This window comes from Hydractinia symbiolongicarpus, chromosome 6 (assembly GCF_029227915.1).
Source record: "Hydractinia symbiolongicarpus strain clone_291-10 chromosome 6, HSymV2.1, whole genome shotgun sequence".
In the NCBI taxonomy this organism is placed as follows: Eukaryota; Metazoa; Cnidaria; class Hydrozoa; order Anthoathecata; family Hydractiniidae; genus Hydractinia; species Hydractinia symbiolongicarpus.
In genome coordinates this window covers 15,657,284-15,675,084 of record NC_079880.1, presented here as the reverse complement: position 1 = coordinate 15,675,084, position 17,801 = coordinate 15,657,284, and the positions used below count along the sequence as shown (strand labels likewise).

The 17,801-nt window shown below is 39.4% G+C and overlaps 1 protein-coding gene across 1 annotated transcript; it reads left to right on the top strand.

Moving 5' to 3' along the window:
- Positions 1–1,976: 1,976 nt before the first annotated feature.
- On the top strand, positions 1,977–2,609 carry LOC130648088 (THAP domain-containing protein 1-like). The gene is made up of 3 exons (XM_057454109.1): positions 1,977–2,166; positions 2,250–2,388; positions 2,534–2,609. The coding sequence occupies exons 1-3, from the start codon at positions 1,977–1,979 to the stop codon at positions 2,607–2,609; spliced, it is 405 nt and encodes a 134-aa protein (XP_057310092.1).
- Positions 2,610–17,801: the final 15,192 nt, after the last annotated feature.

The window sequence follows — 17,801 nt, the reverse complement described above, 5'->3', positions numbered from 1 at the left end:
TCAAAAAAAAGCGGTCTTGTTTGAGTATGGGACTTTCCCCTACTCAAACATGTAATTTCCTGATTTAACCATCACCCATTATATATTGTTCTCCTCTTTCCATTTCTTTATAAGGTTAACAACATCCTTGGGATCCATTTGTATCCGCTTACCATTGTTGTCTATGTGATACATCTTGGGTGCAGCCTTAATGCTCTTTCTCTCGCTACCGGGTGCACCAAAAGGGTTGTGCGGTAAGGGTTATCGTAACGATTCAACATTTCAATCATTTCAGCTTTCCGCATGTGATTTATGTATCCCATTGCAGAAATCCGACAAAGCTTTGTTAGCTCCTTTACCGTGAGTTTGTCATACGCTCCGACCTTCTCGCTGTCTGATAATTCTTCGGAAGAGCTCATTTTCTCTTACAAGCTTTAACTATGACAGGATTTTCTCACAGGTCCAAACCGGCATTTCATAGACAACCCTTTGAGTATGGGGGATACACATACTGAATTGCGCATGCTCTGAATTTTGTTGATGTCAGCAATATTACTAATAGCGTGTGCGCATGTCCAAGAATTATCGGGTTCTGGATGCTATCGGATTACTTTTTCGGATGCCGTCGGATTTTCCGATTTTGGGAGGGTAGGGCTGGGGTGGGGGTGGAGGGGGTGGAAGCGGAGGTTTGACTGGGTAAAGGTTGGAAAGGAGGTCAAACGTACTTATGTTCATTGCTACTATCTACTATCCTATATATTTTCTTGATCAGTGTTTGAAGATCTATGCGTTAAAGGCAACAGGTGTACAATTTTCTAAAAAAAGTTTTTTAGTGTCTTAGCAGGTCTTTGCTGACATCAGCAAAATTTTTAAACCCTTATATCTCATTAACCGCTCATCAAAACCACATGATCATATACATTTTCTTGATCAGCAGTTTAAGCTCTACATATTACAGGCAACGAATAAATTAAATTTCGATAATTTTTTTTTGTATCTGCACTGCTGTCATCAGCAAAAAATTAAAACAACCTATTTTTTCATTTTCCTTCCCTAAGTGGATTTCTCCACGGGCTTTATCGACTAGTATCTATATAATAATACGCCAGTTCCGAGTGTCTGTGACAGGCAAAGTTGATATCGTCATTTACGTTTGATGTTGCCAAAATTCTCTTTGAAGTCGCCGAAAAAATTATGTCCATTTTGCTAGCGGGTTAACTTTGTTAACATCACGTGATGAAAACGACTCAATTTGATTTGCTGAAATAAATTTAACGGCTTACTTTTGAAAAATGGTGTCCCTCGCCACCACAAAAACCCACAAAAGAACGATGTTGAAAAAAGTAAAATATATAAGTGGTTCAAAAAATCATATTTAAAAAGAAAAGTTGGAAGTGAAAGTGGAGCTACGTGGAGCTGGAAGTAAAGTAAATTTAGGAGTAGAAAATAAAGGCCACCAAAAAAAGCAAAGAAGAACGTTCCCTTCACCTTGAAGAAAAGTGAGAAGTGAAGCTAGATGTAAAGTAAAGTTAGAAGTAGAAAACAAAGGCTAGAGTTTAAAGTGGATTTGAAATCACAAATAGTAAGAACTTTGATATTTTTAGACGTTTGGTTTTTATGTCGCTGGAGCAAGCAGACTCGCATTTCCCAGGAAAAGCCACAGTTTTATATTATACCGTGTTTACGTTTTGTTGCATAATTCATGTGCCCTGGCGCGTAACTAATGTATTGTCCTAAAACTCGAAATGCTGCATAAAGCTGTTGGCTGACTAAAAAACGGAAAACTTTGGTTTCTTGAACTGTAATGTTATAGACCGATTTATTTGTTTACGAATTTTCTATGTAATGCGCATGCGCGATAAACAAGGCAGGCAAAACAAACACGCAACACGCCATTTTTAGTTGGAACGCAAGGAAGACAGTGGGATCATAAATTTATGTAGCAATTTCTTTACAGTTATATTTACTTATTTCATTTTAAAGCGTTTATTTACGGGATGCCTGATAGTTGTTGCGCTGTTGGCTGTGTAAACAGGAGAGAGAAGGGTAGTGTTAAAAGTTTTTACCGCATTCCTGGCGAGAGACATTGTCATCGAAGAAAGCCCTGGTTAACGGCGATTAAAAGGGAGAATTGGTCGGAGAAACAAATAAAATCTGCTCGTATTTGTGGAGATCATTTTAACACAGGTTTGTATGCTATTCTTTCCAGTAGATTATTATAAATGGTTATGAGCTAGCTCTAAAAGCTTTGGTAAAATTATCTTTTTTAGGTCATCGATCAGACGACCCCAGCAATCCAGATAATGTTCCATCTGTATTTACTCATAAAAAAGTTGACCAAAAAACTAAACAGCAAAAAGTTGAAAGACATAAAAAATTGTTGGAAAGAAGAAAAATCTATCACAAGAGGTAGGACAGGAAGATGAGAAGGAGGTGTTTGAGTCAAGTAGTTCGGAAAACAGCAATAATGATAAAGGTAAAAAATATGACTCTTATGTATATTATAGAAAAAAGAAAATTTAGTGCGTATTTTTATCTATTTTTAAACTTTCAGGTGTTCAAGTTGGATCACAGAAAGACTGAAACTGCTTTTGTATAAAAGGAAAAGAGGGGTCTCAGAAAAGAATTGAATATTGCTAAAAAGGAACTAGAAAATGCAAGATTATCATTTGCAAACATGAAAAATGACCAAGAAAAGTTAAATTTTTATAATGGCGTAACAAAAGAAGTATTTATGTGGATACTTTCGAATGTTGAATGTACAACAAGGTGCGTCTAACCAAAGAGGATAATCTTCTGATTGTCCTAATGAAACTTAAACTTGGCATTTTTAATAAAGATATCGCTTATCGATTTGGTGTCAAGCCTGTTATTATATCAAAAATTGTTCGACATTGGCTACCAAAGTTGGCAAATTAGTTAAAGTCCTTTATAGTTTGGCCGGAACGTGATGTGGTGAGAAAAAATTTACCAAATTGTTTTAAGAAATTCAAAAATTGTATATGAATTATTGATTGCACAGAAACATTTATCGAGCGCCCCTTAAATTTGAATGCAAGGGCCCAAACCTGGTCATCCTATAAAAACAACAATACAATAAAGTATTTTATTGGTATTACGCCAGCCGGTGTTGTGAGTTTCTTATCAAGTGGATGGGGAGGTCGTGTGTCGGATAAAGAAATCACAAATAATTGAACAGAACCATTTAATGTTGTGTTAATACACAAGAAAGATGAAACTATTTTATTTTGCAGCCAGGTCTGTCGCATGCAATCATGGGTGAAAAATGCGGTCGACGGCATATGCAAAAACGTTCTTCGACATTGATATTATTCGGATCATTTTTTCGACTAACTATTTCTGGTAATATTATTTTGTGAAATACATCTAAAAGTTTTAATTCAAACGTTCGCAAAACATCATATTTTTTCAATTCTAATTAAAAACTTGTCGTTTTTTTTCTCTTCCTTGTGTCCACACAAAAAAATCACAGTATGAATAACCAGTTACCTACACCTGATGTTGCATTTGATGATAGTATTGATGATTTTCCTTAATTAAACCATTGTTATCTATTGGGCAAATTGAATCGGAAAAGCATTTTGCTAGACCTTGTTTGTACTTGTAAGGGCATTTAATTTCTAAAATACCAATCCCATGACATTTACAATAACTTATTCCATCTGGGCTAGCCCCCAAACATAAATTATTTGGATCAATATGTAATCCTGTTTCCAACACTTGAAAGTCAATGTGATGTTTGTTCATCAAATTGAAATACGCTCTCCTGGCTGCATTTTCCATTTTAGTGCCGCATGTAGTGGCGGCCACTTTTACAGGCTCACAATATTGCATGACAGTCTGAATAAAAGTTCTAGATGGTGCTTCTAATTTTTTAGAATAAGCCATTTTAGATATGGATGCTGTGATTCTCCCACTTCTATGTACATTCCATATATCCGATAATTTTTGCTTTTTTGTTATTTCACATAGGTTTTTTAGCTGATGCTCATATGTTGATTGTATATATTCCTTGTAATATCTAGTGCTTTTATTTATTAGTTCATCATGTGTCAAATTTATTGAACTAGAATCAAAAAGTGATGTAAGAGGCTCTGGCAAGCTATTTGTTTCTGTCTCGTCATCTGTATCCGTTTCACTTGTATCTCTATTCATTATGCTGTTACTATTAGTAAATTCATATGATAAACTTTAAAAAATTGCTGCCTTTGGTGCAACTTGAAACAATTTTGTGAATATTTGTCTTTCATGACCATCATGTAAGGTTGGATCATAGCAGCTGTAACATTTGACTATGTTTTCTTGTTTCTTTTTCAAGTTAGGTAAACGATCGTTTTGAAGTTTCGAAAAAGTTATATCAATTTTACTAGCGGGTTTACTTTGTTTACATCACGTGATCGAAATGGAGCAACTTGGTTTGCTGAAATAAATTTAACGGCTTTCTTTACAAAAATGGTGTCCCTCGACACCGAAAACAACAACAACAACAACAGAACGGTCACTTCGTCTTGAAAAAAGTGCAACAGTAATTCAGAGAAAGAAAAGTCCAAGAAGTGAAGTAAGAAGTGGTAGCTAGAGCTGGAAGTAAAGTAGTAAAGTTAAAGGTAGAAAATAAAGGCTAGAGTTTGAAGTGGATTTGAAATCACAAATAGTAAGAACTTTGAAGTTTTCAGACGTTTGGTTTTTATGTCACTGGAGCAAGCAGACTCGCATTTTCCAAGAAAAGCCTCAAATTCTTGAAGTTTTATATTTTTTTTAAAAAACCTAGCCACCATATTTGTTTACATTTTGTTGCATAATCAATGTTTCCCTGGTGCGTAACTAACGTGTTTGTCCTAAAATTCAACATGCTACATAAAGCTGTTAGCTGACTAACAAACAGAAAACTTTGGTTTGTTGAACTTACTGCTCACTGTAATGTTATTATTTTTACATTACCATTGTTTCCTTTTATATGTGTTTTACTAAGCATAAATAGCTAGCTTTAGTTTTAGCTAAGTGTTCCCAGTTTAAGTATATTTAACTGGGTGTCTTAGCTACTGTTAGCTAGCTAATGTTAGCCTCCAAGTCCAACGCCCCCTCCCATTGCTAGCTCTAACCTATGATTTCTGTTGTTATTCCTCTTTTTTAATTATCTATAGCTAACTACTATAGTTATCAAATTTGTCTTCTTTTATGAGCACGAATTATGATGTAACAAGCTAGCTAGATACCTACAAAATCTTTCAAAGACTTGAACTTTTGCAGGATAGTAAGATGTATTTTAATGTGTTAAGTTATTTATTATTGTTTTGTTTCTGATTTTGTAATCTAATGGGCGATGACTGTATGCACTGATATGACTTTTTCTAAATTTTAATTTGTTTCATAACCTTTTTGTGGAAGATTGAAGGGTAATGGCAATATACGGCATCCTGAATGAAATTATCTTTGTTGATTAAGATGTGTTTCTCAAGAACCAATCTGTTTTTGTTTACGAACCGTATACAATATTTCCAAAATAATGATCTTTTTTAATTCAAGTAAGTTTATTCTTCGCTTATTGATTTTATGACATTTAGGTTCAGAATTGTTGGTAAAGAGCAGTACGGATCCTCATACTAAAAAAGAAATTCTTTTGTGTTGTTAACTGATTGATTTTTACATCTAAAGAAACTTATTTCTTTAATGACCTTTTGCCTAAGTAGATTTTTTCACGAGCCTTATCGATAGGCCAGTTCCGTGTGTCTGTAACAGGCAAAGCGGATATGTTAATTTTCCTTTGATATTACCGGAATTTTCTTTGAAGTAACCGAAAAACGCATGTCTTATATGTTAAATTTTCTGACGTTACAGCGCGACGTCATTAACACTACTTTAACGTCAATACCCTATATTAAATTAATGAAGCCATTACAGTGCACTTAAACTTTGAGGCCAAATAACTTGGAAACGAGGTGGTGACGTCAATGATTTTTCACTGCGTGGGTAGCTAGGGACCACTTGGGACTAATTTGGGCAAGTTTTCCAAACCTGAATCCCCAAATCCGTTTCGGAATGGACGGGTTAATGACGTCATCAAAAAACCTTCAAACCCTAATATCTCGGCAACCGTTTGTCAAAAGCACATGATCCTATATATTTCCTGATCAGCGTTTCAAGATCCATACGATGAAGGCAACAGGTATACAAATTTCTAAAAAACATTTTTGGTATTAAAGTAATGAAGCCAATACAGTGCACCTAAAACTCTGAGGACAAATAAATTGAAAACGAGGTGGTGATGACGTCATCAAGAAACATTTAAACCGCAATATTTCCGTAACGGTTTGTCAAAAGTACACGATCCTATACATTTTCTTGATCAGCGTTTTAAGATCTAAAGGAAGGCAACAGGTATACAAATTTCGAAAAACAAATTTTGTGTGTTTTGACGGGCCATTGCCGACGTCAATAAAATTTTTTTAAACTTTTGTATCAAAGATAGTAAAATGTTCCTTCTGGCATAGTCGCGCACGCACACGTCACAGACGTCACAGCAAGTCCCGATAATCCGGTATCATGCGGTGCTTAGCCATGGTTATTCCCTAATAATCTATGTTTATCGATGTATAGCAGTGACGTCATCAATGCTGCAAATGGGTAAAAATTCTAGCACAGGCAGAATTCATCATTTATTTGGATCATTTAAAGACGTAGGACATGTGCAACAACATGTGAAATTCATAAGTCATCCCACAACACTTCGGGATTGGAAGATGAAATCAAAAATACTATATAATAAATGTGCATTAACTATCAGCAATCAAAATTCGATATATTTGGAACTGCAGCATTCATGACCTATATGGCTGGTATTGGTATCTCCCTCCCGTTTATGGCCCTGGCCCTGGTAAAAGAATCAGAGAGGTAGAAGGATAATGAACGGAAGATTCAAGGTTTAGAGGACCGTCTTGAAGATTATAGAATAAATGGAGTATTGTAACGACTGTATACGTATGTTGGATGCGTATGATAAATGTACTTGCGGGCGTCGGTTCGTGGTAAATGGTAAAATGTTGTGCTGGTACTGCTACCATGAATATATCACGTATAATGGGAGTGGTTGCGCATGTCGGTGACATGCAAATCCCTCAATCGCCAAATCTGGTCCAAGATTGAGGAGTTGATTTCTGAGCAATTGACGACGGAGCCCGTGAAAAAGGACCGTTATGTGAACGCCAAGCTTAAATACGACAAGGACGCGATCACAACCAAATTCTATGGTATGCTAGTACCCTACGATGAACCCTACCAAGCCAGTGCCATCCTGGCTATTTCATCAGTATATGTGCAAGGCAAAAACTACTACCCTCAGGTACATATTACAGAATGTTTGATGTAAGGACTTCAAACTAGAATGGTTGTTAAGTGAGGATTAAAAACCATGTATTTTATAGGCCATACAGGACCTATAAAATACATAAAATTAAGGCTTATACTCAGGTGGAGACTCTAGGTAGCGCTTGCATACTGTACAGACTGAAGTTTTTTTAAAACGTCAATTCTTCCCTCTTTCCTGCCCTTAGCGACTAGCTGGGTACGCTCTTGTTCATTAATGGCATTCACGATTCGTCTAAAACGCTACCGCATCTGTTCCTTTAGCAGTATATACCTCTCTTATTCCCTGCTGATCAAGCTGTACTCGTAGTCACTAATCACACCGTTTTCCATTGCCTTTGAGATGAGATCAATGATAGAGTTCAGTTTCAATTCGGCTAATAGCCTTATACCTTCATGTTTTTTCGATTTGACGCCGAGCCTTTTTGAAGCGTTTCTAAGACCGGCCTGTCCTATCCCAGCTGCAATCGTGAGTCCCCCCATTGCAATGGCCAGGGGGACTCCTAGGCTGGAGGCTATAGCTCCTATGATAAGCCCCGAATTTATCACGCTTATATCAAGCAGACCATGGTCGCAGAAGCGTACCCACGTATTATGCATTTAAAACTTCTTGGCAAGCCTGTTCCGCTCCTTGATTTCATTTTGTAAATATTGCTCTATTTTATCAATCTTTTTAAGCCTAAAGACCTGTCCTTCATCTTGCATATCGGCGCCTTGCGCAGGTGCACTCGGCAAACTCGGATACAGTTTTCTGATATCGCTCATCTTTATTCTTTCAGAATGCGAGACGTTCTTTTTAAGGTGATATTCGTCCGTTAACATGAACTCTAGACGGTCCGTAGAGCCCTTCAGTGGAAGGTAAACAGGAGTGCCAAAATTCCAGGTCAGCATATCTCCCCAAGCGTTTAACTCTTTGGTGGGAAGCAAGGCCAGAATTTTAGACTTTTTGCTATCAAGCAGGCAGTCGTCTTCGTCCAACTGCGGACAAACGAGTCTCACCCTATGGTAAACATCGGTCCTGTAATATGCATCATAGTCGCCCTTCATATAGTACTTATTTGCAGGATCGTAGGGTAGGCCTAGGAGCTCTTAAAATTGTCGATCCATCACCACCGAGTACCCGTCACTGAGACTGCAGAGTCCATTTTTCAGGACAGAAAGCTTAATCTTGTCCTCTGCTTGACTATTCACAATGGATGCCAAATCCTTTATTCTGTACAAACAATTCAGGATCTCGATCCGAGTCACCCTCTCATCAGGCCCTACCTTGCGTATAGTAAACTCGTTGTTACTATACAGGTTCAGCCATACAGGCCGAATACTGATCGACTTCAAGGCAATTCTCGTGTCCTGCTCCAGGTAGTCTTCAAATATCGTAGGCTTTTCGATATCAGTATTATAGAGTTGTTTCATCCTTTGTTTTAAGAAAGGATGAATATATACTCATACAACCCCAAGGCAAAGTACAATAGTAACAGGGGCGAATGGGCACTTAGTGTAACCAACTTAGAGCATCAGGGTCTGTACGTGTCTACGGACTCGCACATTGAGGTGGCATTCCCTGAGTTTACCAAATATACCATATCCATTCCCACTAATTTGCTGAACGACCCTGTCAGAGTAAGTTGGACAGGGCAGACCTTGGACTACTTGAATATCCAGGTTAATTTCGCCACCCATTGCGCAACTACGGCCTTGGGCATATCTGCCAAGCATCTGACGGGTTCGGTACCCTTTTGTCAACTCGATCTTCAAATTTCACGTGTACTACTATATGCGACGCATATTGGCAAGAATGAAGGTACCCATGCCCTATGATGATGGGTTCTCGCAGTATAAAAACCCCTATTCCACCTCGGGACATGCACAAGTGTGTCGAGATTACATTTTCTTGATCAGGGTTTCAAGATCTATAGATGAAGGCACCAAGCATACAAATTTTTCAAACCAAAAATTTGTTGGTTTTTGCTGACGACAGCAAATTTTTTAAACCCTTGTATCTCCTTAGGCATTCATCGAAAACATATGATGCTATACATTATTTTTATCAGCGTTTTAACCTCTACACATTACATGCAACAAATGAACAAAATTTCGTCAATTTCTCTCGTATCTCACACTGCTGACGTCAGTAAAAAATCTAGAATAAAACCTATTTTTCCATTGTCCTTATCAACCATCTATATAATAATAAAGAGACTGTGTCTGCCTGTAACAGGCAATGTGGATGTGTTCATTTTCCTTTGATGTTGCCGAATAATGCATGTCTAATATGTTAAATTTTCTGACGTTACGGCGCGACGTCAATAACACTACTTTAACGACAAAATCCAATATTAAATTGATGAAGCCAGTACAGTGCACTTAAAACCTTGATGCCAAGTAACTTGGAAACGAGGTGGTGACGTCAATGATTTTTCACCGCGTGGGTAACTAGAGACCACCTAGGACCAATTTGTGTAATTTTCCCAAACATGGGTCCCCAAATCCGTTTCGGAATGAACGGGTTAATGAAGTCATCAAAAAACCTTTAAACCCTAATATCTCTGCTACCGTTTGTCAAAAGTGTATGATCCTGTAAATTTTCTTGATCAGCGTTCCAAGATCTATACGATGAAAGCAACAGTTATAAAAAATGTTTAAAAATTTATTTTTTTGTTTTGACTGGCTATTGCTGACGTTAGCAAAATCTTTAAACCCTTATATCTCATTAACCGTTCATCAAAAGCACATGAAAGACAGAGGAATGTTCCTTCTAGCACAGGCGCACATCACACACACACGTACGCCACAGTCAAACACAACAAATCCGCTGATCATGCTGTGTTTAGTCATGCATATCAAGGTTAACCCCTATAATGTTAAACCATACTAAAATGACTAAAAATAATTCTGGCACACCTACAGGTAAAGTCCCCTGCACACTGCTGACGTCATCAAAAATTAACGCATGCGCAGTAGCATCAGTACTTAGTCATGCATAACAAGGTAAGTTATTTAACATACAACAAATGAGCCCCCAACGCATGCGCAGTAAAGATGTGAAAAAACGTCCACCCTTTAAGGTGAGAAAATGTTGTAACCCTAATAATAAGGATGAGTCAATTCAAGACGCAAGGCATGTGCAACAAAGCCGTTGAGGATATGCCCCGGGGGCTCATGCATGTACCAAATCAATTCAAAACTCAAGACATGTGCAATAAGGCTGTAGAAGAGATGCCAGACATGCTAGGTTGGGTACCATACCACTTTAAGAGGCAGGACATGTGCAACAAGGCCGTTGAGTATCATGCCTGTTTGCTAAGGCTTGTGCCAAGCAAGTTCAAAACACAGGACATGCCTATATGTAGGTGAAGATAACCTTGGTTTCATACAACCTTGTTGTAAGATAAAATCAAAAATACTACTAATAAATGTGCATCAATCGTCAATCAAAAGTAGAGGCTATGGAAAACTTAGCAGCTATAATCTTTATAGTTGGCATTGGTCTATCTCTACCACTAATGGCGTTGGCCTTAGTGCACGAATCATCAAAAGAAGAGGATAATGAACGAAGGATTCAAGACCTGGAGGATGATGTTTATAAGTGTAAATAAATGGAAAAATGTAAGGACTGTGAACGGGTACTCGATCGTGTCGATGAGTATGATAGATGTACCTGCGGACGTAGGTTTGTGGTAAAGGCAAAAATGTTGTGCTAGTATTGCTACTAGGAATACATCACCTGTAACGAGGGTAGCTGTGTATGTAAAACGAGAAGCAATCCTCGGAGCTTTTTTGAAATTCAATAAAACAAGATGCTACAATTTGAGATTGAGCTTGTCAACCCCAAAATTTTCTACTCATTTGCTACTACCTTTACGGACATCAATGATATCAACGTGGACTATCTAACAGTGTCAGATCCCATTCCTGCCAATGGAGGTAAGGATAACCTTGGAGGTTAGGTACATTATAGGCTACCATACACGAGACCTCGTGGTTGCTTTGAAGGTAAAAACACGTAAAATCTGGTCCCCGCATGGGGTCACCCGGTACAATGCCAGTGCTCTACCAGCGATGAGTCTTGATTTTGAAAAGAACCCCGACTGTGTCGAGAAATATCGTCAAATCTGGTCCAAGATCGAAGAGCTGATATCTCAAAAATTGTGTATATGCAAGGTAAAAACTACTACCCTCAGGTACATGTTGTGGAATGTCGATATAAGGACTTCAAAAAAGAATGGTTGCTGAGTGAGGATTAAAAAACCATACATTTTATAGGTCCTACAAGACCTATAAAATATACAAAATTAAGGTTTCTAAACAGGTGGAGACTCTAGGTAGCGTTGCATACTGTGCAGATTGAAGTTTTTTTAAAACGTCATCCCTACCTTCTTGTCTTTCCTTCGGAACCAGCTGGGCACGTTCTCGTTCGTTAAGTCTATCAACTATCTGTTTAACGCGTTGTCGTATTTGCTCCTTCGGCAGCATTTACCGTTGCTTTTCCTGCATAATGAGACTAAACTTGTAGTCGCTAATCACCCCATTTTCTACAGCCTGGCTGATCAGGTCGACGACGGAATTTAATTTGGTCTCCGCGAGTAGCCTGATACTTTCGTGCTTTTTGGATTTAGCGCTTAATCTTTTTGAGGCATTCCGCAGACCGGCTTGTCCTATACCTACAGCTATTGTGATACTGCCCATGGGAATACAGAGGGAGCTCCGAGGCCCGAGGCTAACGCCCCGATCCCAACGCCCGATGTTATAATGCTGACACTCAACAAACCATGATCACAATACCTCACCCAGGTCCCATGCATTTTAAACTTCTTGACAAGTCTGTCCCACTCCCTAACCTCACTTCGTAGATACTGTTCTATTTCCTCAATCTTTTTGAGTCTGTAGACCTGGCTTTCCTCCGGCATGTCGGCGATGTGCGCAGGTGCACTCGGTAAATTTGGGTACAGCTTGGTTACATCATTCATTTATTCTATCAGTATAAATCGTTAATCCAGTAAACGAAACCTTTTTCTCGTGATGATATTCGTCTGTTAACATGAACTCCGAACGATCCGTGGAGCCTTTTAGGAGTAGGTAAATTGAGGTGTCAAAACTTCAGGTCAACATATCCCCCCCCCCAAGCGTTTAACTCCTTGGTGGGGAGTAGAGCGAGAATTTTACACTTTTTACCATCTAGCAGGCAGTCGTCTTCATCCAACTGATGGCAAACGAGTCTCAATCTTTGATAAACTTCAGTCCTGTAGACTGCATCGTAGTCACCACTTGTATAGTATTTTTGACTGGGGTCGTATGGAAGACCTAAAAGCTCCTGGAGTTGTCTATGAATCACCACCGTGTACCCGTCACTGACACGGAGCCTACAGAATCTATTTTTTAGGACAAACAGTTTAGTCTTATCCTCTGCTTGACTGTTAACGATAGTCGCCAAATCCTCGATCTTGCACAGACCGTTCATAATGGCGATCCGAGTCACCCTCTGATCAGGTCCTACCTTACGAATTGTAAAGTCGTTGTTGCTATAAATGTTCACCCATGTAGGTCGAATACTTATGGATTTCAAGGCAATTCTCGTATCATGTCCTAAGTAGTCCTCAAATATTATAGGCTTTACAATGTCTGTGATATACAGTTGCTTTATCGTTTTGTTATAACAAAACAATGAACATGTACTCATACAACCCCTATGCAAGGTACAAATCCAACAGGGCAGAATGGCACCTTGGTATTACAAACCTTGAGCATCAGGACCTGTACGTGTCTACAGAATCACATATTTCCATGGTATTCCCTGAATTTAGCAAATATGCCATAAAAATCCCCACAAATTTGCTGAATGACCCTGTCAGAGTGGCTTGGACAGGACAAGCCTTGGACTATTGGAATATCCAGGGTAGTTTCGCTACCCACTGTGCAACGACGGCAATAGGCATCTCCGCTAAGCACATGACGGGTTCCGTACCCCTTGTCAACTCGATCTTTAAATTTCACGTCTATAAACACATGCGCCGCATCCTTACCAGGATGAAGGTACCCATGCATTATGACGATGGATTTCATCAATATAAAAACCCCTATTGCACATCCGGATATGCACAATTCTGTCGCGATTACGGTGCAGATCCTAATAGTCTGTACAAATTTAAGGCTGTCATGTTGTCATTGACAAATAGTTCAATGTGGCCACAGGTTGATGGTGATTGGGCCAAATTCATCACACCAACAAGTCAGGGTTTGACGTCGGAAGGTCTAGCATAGCTAAGCGAGAGTATTCGCGTCTACGTGGTCTTGTTGCTTGGGTCGCAAGCAGGAGCCAAGACATCCTTACTCGGGTCTGGTGCAGACAACTACACGGCAAGGCATATCTTGTTGCAAAAATTTCAAAGTATGGTGCGTAGGGAAGAGAATGTAGGGCATGACATCACACAATTTCAGAAAGTGCTGCAATATGCTCGAACCCCAGCAAATTTTGTGGTGATGCCTAGCGTGTACATGCTACCTTCTAATATGAACTTACGTATCGGCAAAATTGAAGGGTATAACAACAATATCCTGATCGCACCTGCCAACATAAATGTTAGGGTCCAGGTTGACGTGAATAACAAGCCTATTGTAGAGCCTACGGAGAGGGTCATCAAACCACTCCCTAGGCAAAAAAAATACCCAAAATACCTATACATACTATACATCCTAAGCATACTATACCTCCTATACAGGCTATACCACCTACACCTCATAAGCATACTATACCTCCTAAGAATGCTATACCTCCTCAACATACTCCCGATCATACCCTACATGGGTAACAACATGAGGATACCAAAACTGCATTGATCACAGCAGAGGTGGGGCTCATCATCGCCTACATCTGGCTTAAAAAATAGCTAATATTAGGCCTTCTTCCTCATTCCAACGTATACCACAACAAAACCAGCGACAGCATCAATTACCATGTACAGATGTTTCGCTGCATTTTCCACAATGGTTGCCGCTACACTCAGAAACAATGAAACAACCGTACCAATGATGCAAGGCAATGCAGCACCCACCTTACCTGCTGGGTATTATAAAAATTTCCCTAATCTTTCCAGCTTCTTCTCTACAAACCCCTTCCCTGCGGCACTTCCTCCTGAACCACCTGCCGCGACACTTCTCCCCGTAACGGCGAGTACAATGGTGGAAATCAGTAGACCAATATCCGACACGATACTCGCCATAGTCAGCCCCTGCTCCTTGAACAAAATCTTGAGTTTCTCGAGCATGGACGTGTCATCTGCGGCAATTTTCATCAACGCCTCCTTGATGTGTCTCAGCTGGCTCTAAATATCACGTTTGAGTTCTTTCACCTTTTCTTGCACAGCATTTTTTTCCTCCTTCAATTTTTCAATTTTTTTCTCAACCTTTTCTATTATTTTTATATCAAGGTTATCAATCTCACCACCGTATGCCCCATCTTTCTGATCCTCGAGTTGTTTCAGCCTGGCTTTTACCTTGTCAATCTCGCTGTCATACGAAATTATCTTATGTTCTAAGCTTTTAATGTTACCCTGATAGGTTTGAAGTTCGAGGTCAAGCCCCTTAATTCACGTTTGGTAAATTTAGTGAATGAAGTCTCTTTTATAAGGTTTTCTGTATCATGTACAACTTTCATGATATTATCTAACGATTCCATCGGGATGATCTCATCAGGAGCCTTCTCTTCACCCTTCTTCACAATATCATCAACCTCTAGCGCAAGTTTCTGAATCGCTGCCCTTTTGTTGGGCGTAGTGACAAATTCAGTAAAGCCCATATCTTGCACGTCTTGAGCCGTAAAACCATCTGTTTTTAATGATGTACTTAATGCTAGAAACCCACTCCCATGCACTCTTGTAACCATTATATCTCTGAAAAAAAGCTGTTCTTCACGTTTGAAGTTGCCATTAATTATATTTATTTCTAGTCGGGTTTCATCCAGAGTTCCCAGGTTCCAATTTTTAGGAAGATGTTTGTAAAAATCGTTTACCTCTGATTTTAGTTTATCTCTCATGAGTTTATCAAGTGCACCTCCCTGCTGTTGTTTTCCTGACGTTGAAGTCTCTGGCATTGATGGAAGTTGATGCGTTGATGGATGATCTTCATGTTTATCACCCCCCCAATATCATCTTCATGCGAAAAGTTAGGGTTATCCATTTATTTAAAGATTTCCCTTATATAATAAAATGAGTGCGTTTGGAACAACATTAGACCCCTACGCAGAGACGAAGCAGCTCTTCGGTATCAAAGGTGGAAGACAAAGGGTTCAGATATCTAACATGCCATCCACAATTAACCAGAATTAAGATCTATATGTGGATATTCCCAACATGGGGCAGAATGATGTCATCTTTCCGGGCAGTCAACAACATAGCAAAAGCCTGGTCCGCGATCTACGTATTAACGTTCAGGGTAACGAGGTACAGAATATTAGCGATTTCAGCACCCTGGCGGTCTACAGGGACTTATGGTTACCCAAATTTGATAGAGACAACAACCTCATCTTAGAAGGGATCAACCCCAACGATGGGACCATCAGGGCCCTACATGTTAAAGCTACCGAGTATGTTGGCACTGATAAAGAAAAACCCATCGCTGCAGCGTATAGTAATACTTTCTGTATTCCTTTGGGCAAGCTCTTTAAGTTGACGAGAGACTTGCCATTTTACCAGGCAAGGCTCCATGACCGCCTCCAATTTGTCCTACATTTTGCTCCACATAGCGACGTGATCAAAGATGCCGGCCGATGCCACAAATAAAATCACAAATATCAAGTTAAAATTCGACAAAATCACTCAAGAGTGTTTAGCGAGTGCTATGATGTCCCGTTACGCAAGGCTAGCGTTGCCCTACGAAAAGATCCTAAGAAGCAAGGTGGTGACCATAAAAAAACAGGACACCAGCTATAATTTACAGATTGACACTCCAGCAAAGAGCCTAAAAGGCATCCTATTATTGTTTGTGGACCCTTCTAAAGTGAAGTCTTCCACTACCATGTAGGGTACGGTTAGGGGAAGCTCGGAAATTGATAAACAACGCATATTTCTCGTTGAAGAATTGGCCAACCGTGACGTTAGAATCGTGGCTGCCGAATAAATTGACGACCTGCTCCAGATGGTCTGGGGATTTCAGGTGCTATGTGTATTTGCTTCAGGATGCCCAACTGAACGTCCTAGACGGCAATGCAGCACCCACCTTACCTGCTGGGTATTATAAAAATTTCCCTAATCTTTCCAGCTTCTTCTCTACAAACCCCTTCCCTGCGGCACTTCCTCCTGAACCACCTGCCGCGACACTTCTCCCCGTAACGGCGAGTACAATGGTGGAAATCAGTAGACCAATATCCGACACGATACTCGCCATAGTCAGCCCCTGCTCCTTGAACAAAATCTTGAGTTTCTCGAGCATGGACGTGTCATCTGCGGCAATTTTCATCAACGCCTCCTTGATGTGTCTCAGCTGGCTCTAAATATCACGTTTGAGTTCTTTCACCTTTTCTTGCACAGCATTTTTTTCCTCCTTCAATTTTTCAATTTTTTTCTCAACCTTTTCTATTATTTTTATATCAAGGTTATCAATCTCACCACCGTATGCCCCATCTTTCTGATCCTCGAGTTGTTTCAGCCTGGCTTTTACCTTGTCAATCTCGCTGTCATACGAAATTATCTTATGTTCTAAGCTTTTAATGTTACCCTGATAGGTTTGAAGTTCGAGGTCAAGCCCCTTAATTCACGTTTGGTAAATTTAGTGAATGAAGTCTCTTTTATAAGGTTTTCTGTATCATGTACAACTTTCATGATATTATCTAACGATTCCATCGGGATGATCTCATCAGGAGCCTTCTCTTCACCCTTCTTCACAATATCATCAACCTCTAGCGCAAGTTTCTGAATCGCTGCCCTTTTGTTGGGCGTAGTGACAAATTCAGTAAAGCCCATATCTTGCACGTCTTGAGCCGTAAAACCATCTGTTTTTAATGATGTACTTAATGCTAGAAACCCACTCCCATGCACTCTTGTAACCATTATATCTCTGAAAAAAAGCTGTTCTTCACGTTTGAAGTTGCCATTAATTATATTTATTTCTAGTCGGGTTTCATCCAGAGGTCCCAGGTTCCAATTTTTAGCAAGATGTTTGTAAAAATCGTTTACCTCTGATTTTAGTTTGTCTCTCATGAGTTTATCAAGTGCACCTCCCTGCTGTTGTTTTCCTGACGTTGAAGTCCCTGGCATTGATGGAAGTTGATGCGTTGATGGATGATCTTCATGTTTATCATCCCCCCAATATCATCTTCATGCGAAAAGTTAGGGTTATCCATTTATTTAAAGATTTCCCTTATATAATAAAATGAGTGCGTTTGGAACAACATTAGACCCCTACGCAGAGACGAAGCAGCTCTTCGGTATCAAAGGTGGAAGACAAAGGGT